This window comes from Poecilia latipinna, unplaced genomic scaffold (genome assembly GCF_001443285.1).
Source record: "Poecilia latipinna isolate Pla-1442-1.1 unplaced genomic scaffold, P_latipinna-1.0 Scaffold488, whole genome shotgun sequence".
Lineage (NCBI taxonomy): Eukaryota > Metazoa > Chordata > Actinopteri > Cyprinodontiformes > Poeciliidae > Poecilia > Poecilia latipinna.
The window spans coordinates 552,709-567,994 of record NW_015113104.1 but is presented as its reverse complement, the minus strand read 5'-3'; the positions used below and the strand labels follow the sequence as shown (position 1 = coordinate 567,994).

The following is a 15,286-nucleotide window of genomic DNA, read 5'->3' as shown; positions in this document are numbered from 1 at the left end:
GAGACAATAACATGAAAAGGCAAAACAGTCGCCAGACAAAACTTCAGCTTGCCCACATGTCCTCGTTCGTCCACACACAAATATTTTTGACAAAACACAACACGCTTAGACCCGGCAGCCGTCCGGTTTGGATATTAAACAAACAGGCAAGCAAACACACGTTCTCACAGATCAAACACGCCGATGCCAGGAAACGGCCGTATGACCAGCTGATCAAGACTGAGGAGCGCTGCCAGCGGACCCAATAATGAGTGCGAGGCTGCAGACTCCGGTTTTATTAGGAAGCAGATAGAAAAGCGGGCAGATGCTGAGGCCTGGCATTTGTGAATTCACAGCTTCATGAACCTCCTGCTGATACTGTTAGCCTTACCAAAGATAAAAGAGAGCTGGGAAGCAGCAGGACTTCCCTGCCCATGGACAAACACTTCAAAGTTTTTGTGTTGCCTTCTTCACACTGTTCTGTGAGAAGAAGAAAAAAAATGCTGTCAAGCATGTGCAGTAGTAAAATAATTTCAGCTTCTCCTGCTATGTAGTGCTTCTGAATATTGACTTGATTTTGTCTTTTTTAAAAATAGAATTTAAATATTTAATCTTGTCCAGAGCAAGAAAAAAAACATCGTCCCTAGATTTGAATTGATTGATTAAAAAGGATGAATGGACATTAATCAGGGGAATTTGATCATTGCAGGCTACAAAATATTATCTTTTCCTTCTCAGACAGCATTGCTCAGAAGAAACAATGATTTTTTTTTTCCCTTCACAAAACATTAAATATTCCAGTTTACTCTCAGAGTAGGAAAAGGCAGCGGTGATGGGCTTTTATGGATCCGACATGCTGACAGACCAAACCAAACACAGAACAGTCTCCTCCCCTTTCTGGCCTGGCCTATATTAACTTTCCATGGAGCTCCACCTCACAACTAAAGCCACATGGAGTGGGAGAAGGCACCATCAAGGCACTGAGAATACATGCACATATCTACACAGATGTAGAAATCTGGACTGCTCTGAACTTTTTCCTCCTGCTGTTTTGGATGCACATGTTTTGTTTTTATTTTTGATGTATGACTAATCCCTCTCGTTGGATTTATAGCAATTTTTTTTTTTTTTCACCATGTTGCTCCGGTTAATCCAGGAGAATTTCAGCCTTGGTAAGTGAACACTTTGGGGTGTTTAGTTATTTTTCTGTACATTTAGTCAAAAACTGAAATAGAGCAGTTAAAGGCAAAAGAGGAATCAGGGAAAACTCACTGTTGCATGTACTCAGACACTTTGGAAGCGGTAAAACTTCATGCACATTTACATTAAAGAGGCATCTTGATAACCAGATGGCTCTACGAACAAAGCAGCATGACTGCAACTGCGTTTGTCTTGGGTTCACAGATTATAACACACTAACTGTGAGTGGTAAAAATAGAGAGCTCTTAGTCAGATGTCAGTAGGACTTGATGTCCACTGTTTGTCTCATGATGTAACAGGAGAGGCCAGCAGAATGGATTGAAATGATGTCGGCACGGGGACACATTGTTAGCGTTTAGGAGAAAGTCACAAAATGATCCAAAGAAGAGACGGTTGACTTGTGTAAGGTGGAGTTTGTGGCTCTTAAGTAGGGCATAGAGCAGCAACAGGGCAAGAATTGCCCCTGATCTGAGTCTTAGTCATCAATGAAACTTTTATCAGAAACAATCAAAGTCCAGTAGAGGTCAGACACAGTGGAGTCAGTTCACCAATTTCAAGTTAGTTTCTGCTCATGGAATTTGTCTGGATCCTCCTAAAGATAAAAAACACCATGAGATAAAATGTTGTAGTCTATTAAGGATGAACTATGTATTGCTGTTGCACTGAATAAAAAAATATATAGCCGCAAACATTTCTTTCTTTCTTTCTTTAAAATGAAATGAGGTAAATTATATAAGCTTAAAAAGACAGTCCTGCGTTTCTTGTATTCCCCGGTCTTAAACAGCCAACAAATGCATTATGAGATGTTGACACTTATAATATCAGCCTTATGAATCTGGAAACTGTGCTTGGGAAAAAGCAATATGAAAGTCGACTCAGAACGCCACCAGAGGAAGCACAAAGTCTTTCTCGCTTTTTGTTAAAAATTTCTGCGCGCTCCGGTCCGCACCACGCTTCAGTCCGCATGCAGCTTACTCCATCGGAGAGCCCATCCCGGCCGGTGAGGAGCATCTGCATTCAGGGACACATGGATTCTCACATGGTCTGGCTGCGGATGCTGATGTAGGCTGCTGCGGCTGTGATGCTGCCATGCCTGCCTGCACACGCCCACCTGCATGCTCATCCATTCACAGTATCCACAGTCTGGATGACTGGGGATCAGGATCTCCAGTGCGGATTGTAAATATACCGAAAAATAACTCGAGGATTCATATCTTGTTTTTCTCGGCTTTTTTTTTATTTATTTTTTCCTCCTCGTGGCGGATATGATGTGAGATCCAGGGAGGTGGGGGGGTTACCCAGCTCATCTCAGTGCCAGATGGGCTTTCCAAATCCGCAAACTGCATTGAATGACATGGCCGCAGGATCTTTTCACTGCAGAGCAAATGTGGCCTAATGCTGCTGAGAAAACAACATTAAATCATACTACATGCAAAAACAAACAGACAGATGAATGGGATTAAGAGATGCTGAAAACAAGGGCTTAATTGCACCGAAAAAACAAACAAACAAATAAACAAAAACAACTGTGATCGCATGGATGACAAAGTCAAAGGCCAGTCACGGTAACAGCACTGGATACCATAGGTCAGTATGTATTTTATACTTCTTTTTTTAAAGTGCTTCAGACTATTCAGAAAATACAGGTGCAGTGGGGAATTCTCGTTTTAAAAAAACATTCTTACTTTGGAGCTTGAGTGATTAGCCACACATTTCTTTTTCCTCTATATCTGTAACGAAACGTGTTGATGAAGATATATAGTATCAAATTCGTGGTCACTTAACTGGATTTAAACCGTGTAGGTTTCTCGAGTTTTGAATGACTTCTGCTGCTTTCACGTACTGCTCGAAGCTCCAAGATCCTGACGCAAGTGTATACACTTAGTGCACTGTTGTTAAATTAGTTGATTGCTAAAAAATAAATAAATAAAAAATAAATAAATAAATAAATAAATAAATAAATAAATAAATAAATAAAAGAGAGAGAGAGAAAGAGAAACCCAAAAACAAAACAACAACAACAACAACAAAACCTTTTAACCCCACACGATAATGCGTTGTAGCCAATTAAATACAGTTAAAGATTAAAATTTGACAAAGACTTAGCAATGAATGCTTTTGGGGAAATAAATGATATGGTTAATAAAAATATATTGTTATGAATATTTACCTACTACAGCTAAAGAAAGCATATTTTGTGAGAATCATAATTTGTCAAATAAAAGTGCATTAAAAATATCTAATTTAAACCCTCTAAATTAATTGATTAAGGTTGTTATTATTTATTTAAAGTAAACAAGTAAGTTATTTTTGGAAATAATAAAAATATTTGATTTGGCCTGATTCAATAAATCGTCCATAACGCGCTCTCACCATAATTGGAGTATTTCCGACAATCCGTGAAGTAGCCTCGTTACGTCACGCCTTCCCTTCATAGCCAGCCTAAATGGCGTTTGCAGCAGATCCGCAGAGCTTGGGGAGCGAAGCGCACGTAAACCTCGTCCGGGTTTGGTTTTAACAACAACTCAGCTAATGCAACGAATAAAGACTGTAAGTAACGTTTCCCATGTTGATCCTCATCGTTATTACGTCCACCTTGTGTGGTTTCAGTGCTGGGTTTGTATCGTTTTGAGCCGTTTTACGGAGCTCGGCTTTGTGTTGCTTAGCACTGTGAGAGCTGGACCACGTAGTCAAAAGCCTCCGCCAACAACGGTTCCTTTGTTCGTGTTGTTGCAGGACTGCGTTTTAACGCAGTTTTTAATTACTTATAAAAACAGTGTCGAAATAAAATGTCTTATATCTAATGTTTCGGCCGCGTAGATGTTGCTTATAGATGCGGTATTGTGATAAATTTACACCGAGCCGGAGCGGCTTGTCGTTATGGTAGCGTTCTTGTCGTTTTTTTCCGCCACCCGCTACCTGATCAGCTAAAGGCTAATAAAGCCGTTAATAACTCAGCATATAAACTCGTATGTGTCTTAAAACACATAATGATTTTACATAGTGTTATTTTATTCGTATTTATTAAGTCTTGTTTTTTATTTCCTGACATGGATCGATACCCAGAAACCGGACTGGCAAGCGCCTTTTGCCGGGTAGGGGAGGGGCAAGAGCCTCTTACGACAGTAGAGAAGGAAATTACGGCTTTTTTCCGAGTCGTGGGACTCTACTCGCCTAAAGGAACCGGTTCTGTTGGTTCCTAAACAGCCAAAATACTCCAGATTCATAAATGGTTTATTAATAAGGGAGAACAAGTACTTTACAAAAGCCTCAGGCAAACTACCAGTGCAAGCGGTTCAATAGACATGATAGAAAAAGGCGCAGCATTAATCACTAAAATATTAGAGAGCAGAAATACTAATGAACTAGAACGGAAAATTTCAAAACCGCACATATCAAACATATTTAGAACTGTCTTAAAAACGAAAGTTAAAACAACTATAGTTTCCATGTTACTTGGTAGATGTAGTGTTGAGAGGCTTGTATGTTGCACTAGATTTGATATGGAAAAATGTTAAAATTGAATGTGAATACCAAATGAATCACACAATTCAGAAATCACATTTATATGGATTTGGATACAAAATGAAAACTCCAATGATTGAGGAGCTTAAGGAGGAATTCCTTCTACTCAATCATTGGTAGAGATTGGAATATTTATCTTGAGTATTTTAATAATAATATTATAGGATAAAAATTTTTCATTGTTACGATGTGGTCCATGCTTTTCTAGTGCTGTGATCAATTTTCCTTAATATTCTGATTTTATGGTTCCATTTTGTCCAGGTAAAAACTCTAACTAGACCTACACTTGAAGTCAAATGAATGCGTGTCTCTGAAAACTTTTTGATTTGGTAAAGTTCTCAACTGTGTTTTTCTTTATCTCCCCCCCATCCTTCTCTTGTCTTGCAGGTTATATCCAAGTAAAATGGAGGATAGTTTTGATTGTGACTGTGGTGAGCTTGAGCCACCTGATCACTGAGTAAAAATTTATTTTGAAGATTTAATAAGGCCAGACACATTTCATTTTTATATATCAGGAGACTTGACCAGAAAAAAAAAAAATACTAAAACACGAAGAAAAATTTTGCATTTCTTATGAAGCTGCTCAGGACCAGTCATACACTGAATGTATCTGCACTGTGAGGATGCAACTACATGCTTTTATAGTTTAATATAACCCCAGTGCTATTTTTTTTCCTTTTCCAATTGGCCTCAAAGTCCATTCCATTGTAATCTATAAATTGTAGACCTTATCAGCTAAAGATATCCTTGTACCAAAAGGGTTGAGGAGGATTAAAATTTTAAATTTCTCCCAACATTAAACATGGAAAGAAAATATGATGTACTAGAGTCCTATATCTGAGAGTGACGGCTAGCCAGGGGGGACTTGGTAGTCGTCTGTACGGGGGTTAGTTAGTTCAGCCTCTGAGGCAAAGGGGGAATTATTTGATAATTCCTCTGGTGGTGTTAAAGTTGGGCTAGGATCAAGCCAGGAAATAGGCAGAAGTTTGGCGTAAAACCCTAAAACCAGTCGTCATGGCGGAGAAGTTCGAGTCGCTCATGAATATCCATGGGTTCGACCTGGGCTCTCGCTACATGGACTTGAAACCTCTGGGCTACGGCGGGAATGGCCTGGTGTTCTCGGCGGTCGATACCGACTGTGACAAGCGCGTGGCAGTGAAGAAAATTATCTTGACCGATCCTCAAAGTGTGAAGCACGCCCTGCGGGAAATCAAGATTATCCGAAGACTTGATCACGACAACATTGTCAAGGTATGGTTCAATGTCAAACAGAAAATCCGATGGAGCGTCTGAACGACGGGAAGGGTGTTTTTACAAGACGACACGTGGCCGCGCTAACCCTGACCTTTTGGTCTGTGCCAACAGGTTTTTGAGACCCTAGGCCCCTGCGGCCGCAGACTAACGGAGGACGTGGCGTCGCTCACAGAGGTGAACTCGGTCTACATTGTGCAAGAGTACATGGAGACTGACCTCTGTCAGCTGCTGGAGAGGGGCCCCATGTCTGAGGGCCACGCACGGCTCTTCATGTACCAGCTCTTAAGGGGCCTCAAGTACATCCACTCAGCCAATGTGCTTCACCGTGACCTCAAGCCTGCTAACCTGTTTGTCAACACGGAGGATCTGGTACTCAAGATTGGAGACTTTGGGCTGGCTCGCATTATGGATCCTCACTACTCCCACAAGGTAAGGGACACTTATTTCTAGCTTAGAAAAAAGATACATAAAACACTGTTGTTATCTGTACCCTGGTTGGTTCTGCACTTTATGCCATGAGATGAGGGTGTTGTTGCCCCAACTCAACATGTTTATTGGCCGGTAGCGTGGTGCTCCCCTGGGTGACGCAATTTTATAGCAGGAAGTAAATAAGACAGGATGTGGTTCCTTGAGGTGACGCCTCAGCTTCCTTTCTCAGCACAAGTGGGGCTGGAAACACCAAGCGCTGAGAATTTTCCTTGGCCGGTTGCATGCAAAGCAAAACCTCTAAAATTAGATGTTAAATTGGTTTAGACTGGATCATGGGTGACCTATGGTTTTTTTTTTTTTTTTTTTTTTTTTTTTTTTTTTTTTTTCCAACAAATTGACAGAATCCAGGAATTGAGTTTCATAATGTTGGTAAAAAAAAAGAAGTTGGCATTAAAGGCTACATGTTTATGTACCACATGTCAAATGCATGTTTTATAGCTCTGTATACAATCTGCATTTGTTGCTTTTTCCTTTGAATGTAAAGATCAAGGTTCACCCCGTTGATTGCAACCAGGTGATGGTCTTCTGTAGCTTTGCTGTGTTGTTGACACTTTATCAAAAGGATGAGGAAATGCCTGTTCATGGCCATATGGTGGTGTGAGGTGAGGAAATCTAGGTTGGCCGGCCCCTTTTTTCTCTCTCTCCCCTCCCTCTCTCTCTCTCTGTGGTTGGGTCTGGACCTCCGTTAAGTGTAGATGGAGTCAGATGCTTACACGTGTCTCAGATTAGTCATTGGTAGGTTTAGAGTGAGCTCACGTGGTGTGGATCTGTTCGACTGGTATGGCTTCATCCTCAGCCAGGACTCTGCCACCTCATACAAGACGTCTGACACACACTGGTTCACCACGTTTTCAAGCAAACACCTATACTGCAGTCGTCTAGTCGGTTCACATTTTCACTTCTGACTTGTGTGTGTGTGTGTGTGTGCGCTTATGAGTCATGTCTTTAGAGACTCTAACACTGAGCAATAGGAAAGGGAAGGTGGAAGCTCATTGTTGATGGGAAGAAGTGAGGTTTTCACACGATTCAGACTGTAGAGTGGAGTGTGTGGTTTGCATTATGGGTGTTTTTTCTCTGTATAGGCAGATTTCTAATGAGAAACATGCATGCAAGTTGGTATTCTACAGCTGCATGGTGGAGGCGGGGTTGGTCTTTTGTTTCATTGTAGCCTCTACAGTTTTTATTTGTGTGTAGACGGTTTGAACCTCCTCTGGTCTTTGTACATATTTAGTCATATCGGTATTGCTATTGTGGCAGGGGAGTTAAAGGTGATTCATTGCAGTTCCTGTAAGTTGATCATTGTTTGATGCCTACCTTGTTTTGAAGACTCCCATCCACAGAGATGGTGAAAGCCTGGAATGTTGTTTTAGAATTCCTTGGAGCAAATATGCTTTCATAAGCTCCATCCACGTCATAGCGAGACAGTGACTGGGAGCGTATTTAAATAGCATCGTTAAAAACAGAAGCGCTCTTTTTTTCTAGCGAACCTCAGTTCCTGGTTTGCTTTGAGTCGTGTGATCAGGCGACCGTGCTTCAGTCTTGTTTTTTTTTTTCTCACCTTTTTCACCCCATTTTTAATCCCTTGTGACTTTCTGGTGTGTTTTTGTGCTGGTTTGAAGTGTTCTGAAAAGGATGGCTGATTTTCTTCCAGTGTGAGATTAAAAATTGTCCCTTACTGGCCAAGGCTCAAGAATGACAAAAATTCACGTGCACTCATCCAGTTTTTCCAACCCATGCCCTCCTCCTTTCCCAAGCCAGCTCTTTGTCTTGTTTTGGGAGTAGGGGGGGGATAAGGGGGGGGAGTTGCTCAGGGCTTTATTTAAAATTTCCAGTTGTGGCCTGCCCTTCAACAAGAGCTAGACTTCAGAAAGTCCTCCACTACCTCTGCCTAATCAAGCTTTTTTGTTGTTGTTGTTTAACGCTCTAAGCTTCTACATGTTATTTGTAATAAGTTCTGTATAGTGAGTTCTTGCATGTTCTTCTTCTACTTAACCCGTTCAGAGTTGTCCCTTCTTGTGAACACTCATTTGTTTCAGCTGCGATCAAAAATCTCTTGGAATGAAACCCGCGGGGTTCATTCTTTAGTCTTTGGGGGTTTTTCATTTAGTCAGGGTTAGCTCCACCAGAGTAAGCTCATGATTATTAGAATCATGTGCTTGCTTGATGCTTGGTGAAAGAGGCAGTAATATGAGATGCTGGAGGAATGACTTCAGTTTTCAGTGATCCTTTAAGTAGAGTTCACCGAGGTCTTTTCTGCTGCATGAGCTTCCTGAAACTCCAAACCACAAGCACAGCAACACTCGCGCACTCATTTGACCCAGTTTTTGTGTGTGTGTGTGCCAGCAACAGGCTGGTCTGGCAGAGAGAAATATGCAGCAAGAAGTCAACACATACCGGCTTTCTGTTCACAAGCTCTTAACACTTTGTGGCAATAGAGAGCAGTTTAACTGTAACCTGTTATGTGTATTGAATATGTCTGTTATGCTGTGTGTCATGGCACTGTAGTGAGGTTTGCTCTGGTTATCCCCCTGAAAGTCACATTGTACAACCGGAAAGTGTTTCGTGGGGTTTCGTGGACGTCAGAAAAAACTGAGCTGAATTAAATGAAATTAAATTAAAAGGAGCTGAATGATTTTAGTCATAAGTTTCCAGTATTGTCCAAGAAATTAAGATGTATTTGTACTGTGTGTGTGTTTTTATTTTATTTTTTTACATCTTGTTTGACCAGATTCAGGAAGTTTAGACTAATGCATTTAGACGCACTGAGCGAGCCGGTTATGAGTCATAAAAGTCGGCTTGCTCTGATCTTGATCAAGTGGTTGACTTATTCACCAACTGTTGCCAAAGGCAGTTTGAATTGTTAATGCGTTGACTTGGCCTGTTTATGGTAAATGGGCCACTTCATTAAAAGAGTCAAATGTTTACCGGCCCACTTTATGCTTTCAGTTATTGGCGACCTTTTAATTTGCTCCTCTTCGTTCAGCTCTGTTTCCACAGTGAATCATCTTTGCACAACTATGAATGCTAACCTAATTTGCATCCCTTTTTCTGAAAACTGGTTATATGGCTTTCTCCACTGGAGTCAGCTGCAGCTGCATTTCCATCGACCATATAATTGCACATACTGGAATTACATTTAATTATTGGAATTCATGCTTATTTTTTAGGAGGGGGGGGGGGAACCAACTCATTTTTCGATTAAAGTGTGTGCACTAGGTTGAGGAGGTTGTTCAGCTGCATCAATTACTGTAATTTGCAACACTACAATGGAAAAAAATTTGTTTCCGCATCACACAAGTCACATGATCAACAACCGGATGTTATTACTGGCAGAAAAGATGAAGAAGATGAGAGAAGGATGACGATGGTTTTTAATATTACACAAAGTTATTCTTGTGGTGTTTCAAGTGCGTTTATTATTTGATAGAAACGCAGCAATTATAAAATTGTGGGTTTTTTTTTTCCCCAACAGCAGATTATCAACAGTTTTGTAGTGGAAACGCATCTAATGTTTAAGTTGGCTTTCCTAGCAACTAGCCAGCTCCAACTTGGAGTCAATAATCGGGTGCAACCCGTCTGTCCTCTGTACTGCGTTCTAATTATGTCCGGCCTCTTTCTCAAGCCGCTATTCGACAAACCGATTAGCTGGTTACCTGGAGGTAGGAGATATGTCTGCACTTTGTGCCATTTATAGATCCGTCAAACAAGGGCTTGCAGAGCGTCGATACACTTGAGGATAATGTGACATCAACTATCTGCAGCTAAATTAGGCAAGAAAGAGGAGCCCTGCTTAGTGGTGAGCCGACCAATTTTGTCATGCCGTGAACTACAGCTGCAGGTGGGGGAAGCAAGGGTGTCGTTTTACTACAACCCCCTCTACCCCAGACTATATTCCCCCAACACACACACACACACACACACACACACGAGGAGGAGATGGACAGTTCGCTTTCCTTTGTGCTCAGTGGGTTGTGATTTGTCGAACCGACTATGGAGGGCAGGTTGGTGTCACCACTGTGGCAGCAGGGGGATTATCCTGCTCTCAGATTGCTGACATGGCCTTACACGTGCCTCGTCTGCCCCTCTTTTCATCTCCCCCCCCACCCCCTCTGTGGGGTCTGTGTACCGAACCAGAACAGAGCAGCTCTGTTTGGGAAGTTCCACTAAACATTTCCATTGACCTTAGAATTACACAAATTGGAATTATGAGAACAAATTTTATTACTGGAAATACGTCGATTTGAAAAAAAAAAAAACTCACATTTTGTGCTGGGATGAGGTTGGTTTTTCAGTCGTGTCAAAATAGACTTTTTTTTTTTTTTTTTTTTTCTTCAAATCTGTAATGCAAACACTGTTTTTGCATCACACCAGTTTGTCTCCTTGGAAAATGCACAACGGGTTCCACTAAATGTCTCACAACGTCACCATGATTTTGAATACCTCACCATGTGTGATTTTAATTGCTTCTTATTAAATGGAAACACGACAATTGGAATTGTTTTTCAACTTTAGCAGAACATCAAAAACGTGTATCAGACATTTCCAATATTCGCTGCTAAAGTGGCCGTTGATGTCTCCGTACTGGTTTCTTCCCATTCACATCGAATCAGTTTGGGTCCTGCTGCGCTGTCCTCTGAAGGTTTGATGTTTTTGTCTGCACAGGGCCATCTCTCTGAAGGCCTCGTCACAAAGTGGTACCGATCTCCTCGCCTGCTGCTCTCGCCGAACAACTACACCAAAGCCATTGACATGTGGGCTGCTGGCTGCATCTTTTCCGAGATGCTCACTGGGAAAACTCTTTTTGCAGGTAATTAGTGGCTCTGTTTGAATTGTTGAACTTTCCGTAGAACCAGAGGGAAAGTGGCTGAGGAGATAAATTTAGGAACGGTGGGGGATAAAGGTAGAGGCGGCTCTAATTCCAGCTGGGGCCGAATGAAACCGTGCGCCTGTGTAAGAACCGCCTTAAGCTGGGCACAAGGCAAACAAAAGTTGTTCCCATGATCTTCCACATTTACCCCTCAGTCATGCAGATAGTGGCTGTTGTGTAACCCTGGGAACAAACCGACGTTTGTCCGTCCGTTTCAGGAGCACACGAACTGGAGCAGATGCAGCTGATCCTGGAGTCCATCCCCGTGTTGCGGGAGGAAGACCGGCAAGAGCTTCACAGCGTCATCCCCGTCTTCATCCGCAGCGACATGTCGAAGCCTCACACTCCGCTGGTCAACCTGCTGCCTGGTGTCAGCCCACAGGGTGAGTCACAACCTCTTGCAGAGTCACCCAGCACTCTGTGTTCAGGGTCAGGTTGCTCGTGTGTCGCTACTCCAGTTCCCTGATTGACGGTCTTAATTTTCCCCGTTCCTCTCTAGCCATGGATTTTCTGGAGAAGATCCTCACCTTTAACCCCATGGACCGTCTTACTGCCGAAGAGGCCCTGGCCCACCCCTATATGGCCGACTACTCCTTCCCCCTGGATGAGCCGATCTCTCTGCACCCCTTTCACATTGAAGACGAAGTAGATGACATCGTGCTCATGGACCAGAGCCACAGCCACACCTGGGAAAGGTGCGCTGGCAAACTTACTAAAAAGATCTGATAGCCATGATAGTTATCTTTTTATTTCTGTACTAAACCTTGTGTGTTTATTGTTTTAGGTACCATGAGAGCCAGTTCTCAGAAGCTGATTGGCAGTTGCACAGCACCCATGACCCAGATGAAGTTCAGGTTGATCCCAGAGGGCTCTCTGACGTTACAGATGAAGAGGAGGTCCAGGTATGTAACTTGGACTTGATGAGAGGATGAAGAAGTAAGGTGAGATTTAAAGAGCAACAAAAGCTGAACATTCTCCATTTCTCTCCAGGTCGATCCTCGTAAATACGCCGACGGCGATCGGGAGAAGTTCCGGGACGAGCCGTCCTTCGACTACTCGCCCCTGCTCCTGTCAGAGCGGTCTTGGCAGGAAGACCACCACGAGAACAAGTACTGTGACGTGCAGTGTAGTCACACTTGCAACTACAAGGCCGTGTCCCCCTCCTACCTGGACAACCTCATCTGGAGGGACAGTGAAGTCAACCACTACTACGAACCCAAGCTCATCATCGACCTGTCCAACTGGAAGGAGCAGCAGAGCAAGGAGAAGGCTGACCGCAAGGCCAAGAGCAAGTGCGAGAAGAACGGGCTGGTGAAGGCGCAGATCGCCCTGAAGGAGGCTGAGAAGATCCAGAGTCCAGCCGAGAAGGACAGCGAGCAGGAGAAGCACCAAGCAGAGAGGCAGCAGAACCAAGGCTTCGACTTCGACTCCTTCATCGCCAGCACCATCAAGCTGAGCCTGCAGCCGGAGCCATGTCCGGAGGTGACCCTGCTCAGCGAGGTGGGCCTCCTCAACGAGCTCAACTTCTCCGTCTCCCAGCTGGAGGCGCCCCGCTCTACTTCCATGTCAAAGACTATTAGTCAGGAGAAAGAGGAGAAGTGCCTGGTGAACCTCGCCCAGTTGGGCGGCGGGGGTCTGGGAGTGGTGGCCGGGGACTGCGTCTGGCCCGCCGAGCCCTGGGAGAGCTTCGGACCCGGGGAGAGCCTCGGCGACGGTGGCTGTCTGATAGACGAAGCGTGCTGGGACCTCCGCAAAGCGGACCAACTCCAGAAGGAGAGCTCCTACACCAGCTACCTGGACCGCTTCTTCAGCCGGCAAGACGACAGCGTCGCCGAGGCCGTGACCGGCCTGGAGATGGAGCCCTCGGAGGTGAAGGAGCTAGACGACAGCTTCCTGGACACTAGCGCGGAGATCGTGCTCAATATGCAGCTGGACTCTCTGGCCTTGCCCGTGTTTGACGGCCCCGACGACTTGCCTCTAAAGTCCATCCAGGCGTCCCTCTCCCCTTGTCCCGTCAAATGTTCCCCTCAGATAGCCCACAAAACCTACAGCAGCATCTTCAAGCATCTTAATTAAATGCATCTTCCCTCACAGTGCAAAATCTAGGCAGTTTTATTTTTATTTTAATATGGTGTTATTGTACTTGAATCATTTCATACCATTTTTTTTTAATGTTTTATTTTGAGGAGTTGATGGGGGCTGATTTATTATATTTGAAGAGTTTCATCATCACTCTGAGCCTTGATCACCTGGCCTTCATGGGTTATTGTCTACGCCTTCATTGCTAAACCGGCATGTCGTTGCACATGTAAGTACTGTAGATGGAAGGGATGGAGGGAGGAGAGAGGTGGAAAAAATGGAAGGAAAGGATTTAAGAAAGGAGATTTTGAAGGAAAGATCGGTGAACAAACATTGCTGTAGGCTTTTAAAGTGCTTTCAAACGGCCTTTCCTGGGTTGGGTGTATACATTTGGGGAAAAGGAAAGCGGGTTGGGTGGGTTCTTTTTGTCTTTTTCTTTTTTCTTTTTCTCCTTATTCGACTTTCTAACATGTTTCCCTGAAGAAAGCTTCCGTAACAATCCTTTCATACTGTAAATCTGACACATGATGCCAGCAGCAACCATTATCGTAGGCGTTAAAATGTAAACGTGTTATCTACCTCAAGGTAACAGCAGTGAGAGACACTCGAAGCCACACTAGTGCTTTACACACATGACCATCCTCATACCATGAAATGAAGTGGTCGCAAAGATGAAATCTGTCTCACTTCGGCATTTAACATAGTGAGGTGTTTCAGTAATCGTTATTTATTTCTAGCAGATGTGCGATATTTATTTTATGAAACTTTGTTATGTCAAATGTGATTCTTGAAGGTTTGAAGAGCTAAACAGACTTCCATTCTCATTTCGGCACTATAAGGATGTGCAGGTGTTCCTTTTTGTTTTTAACGTAGGATGCAAATTCATGTTTTTTTTTTTTATGAAGTTGAGGCTTTCCATTCTTTTGTTCTACTGGGTATTGTCTTTTTTGTTTTTTTTTTTACGTATAGGTGCATTCTGTCTTTTTTTTGTGAAAACCTCCTGTCTCATTTGAAGAAGCGCCTAAAAGTCTTATTTTTATTTTAAGAAATTCTAAGTGTTAAAAAAAAGGCCACGGAGGGAACGGAAAGGTACATTAAAAAGCAAAGCTAACGGTGGGTTTAAAATACGTCGGTTTTAATTGTATGTTTGTTTTTTTGGGGTGGGCTGGGATGTTTTTGTTAAATTTCTATGTACTTTTTCCAGGCAAGCATGATGAAATAGGTTAAGGTGTAGCATGTAGAACACTTACGGACTTTTTTTTGTAATTATCGGTTCCCCTGTTCTACAAAATATCTCAAAATAAAAATTACTGGCAAATAAAATGTCACCGACTCTTTGTTTCATTTACAGACATGCTCTTGTTCCAGAACGGACAAACGTTGAAACATGTCTGTTCTCTTGTTTAGCTTCGTAGTTTAATTATTAGACTAGTGAGCGCTTGGCATTTGGCTTCAGTCATCTGCTCAGTTTAGTTTGACTTTCCCACTCAAACCTTTTCTCAATCTGAACAAAGATGTGAAAATACCTGAAGAGATCTGCTTAGTCACCGTACTGGACTGATCCAAGTTGCAATTTCCTGTTTCTGCCAAGAGTCACATGTGACTCTACAGGGCTACTTTAGTCATTTCTGCAGAAATAAGTAATTTTACAGAGGGTTAGGAGCTATAACTGAAGTTTAAAACTTTTCAGATTATTAATGAACAATGGATGATGAATTGTAATGGTATCAAGTTCTCATTGGCTTGATTGCACAGATATAGAATAAATGAAACAATCTATTTTTAACGGAACAGTAATGGGGAAAATCAAATATTCACATAAAATGTTACTATCGCGATTAGATTTTTTTACATTTATTTTTTAAACTTTTCCACTACCTGAGATAATTTACA

General features: G+C 42.6%; 1 protein-coding gene across 3 annotated transcripts; it reads left to right on the top strand.

Moving 5' to 3' along the window:
- Window positions 1–923: 923 nt before the first annotated feature.
- On the top strand, window positions 924–14,389 carry mapk6 (mitogen-activated protein kinase 6). Of its 3 annotated transcripts, none has more exons than XM_015039891.1 (8): window positions 924–1,151; window positions 5,092–5,955; window positions 6,070–6,387; window positions 11,110–11,254; window positions 11,533–11,697; window positions 11,814–12,009; window positions 12,099–12,216; window positions 12,305–14,389. In XM_015039891.1, the coding sequence occupies exons 2-8, from the start codon at window positions 5,719–5,721 to the stop codon at window positions 13,388–13,390; spliced, it is 2,265 nt and encodes a 754-aa protein (XP_014895377.1). In that variant the 5' UTR covers window positions 924–1,151; window positions 5,092–5,718; the 3' UTR covers window positions 13,391–14,389. The 3 variants fall into 3 exon arrangements, with proteins under 3 accessions (XP_014895377.1, XP_014895378.1, XP_014895375.1); XM_015039892.1 differs by lacking the exon at window positions 924–1,151 and adding an exon at window positions 2,270–2,766; XM_015039889.1 differs by lacking the exon at window positions 924–1,151 and adding an exon at window positions 3,595–3,729.
- The last annotated feature ends 897 nt before the right edge of the window (window positions 14,390–15,286 follow it).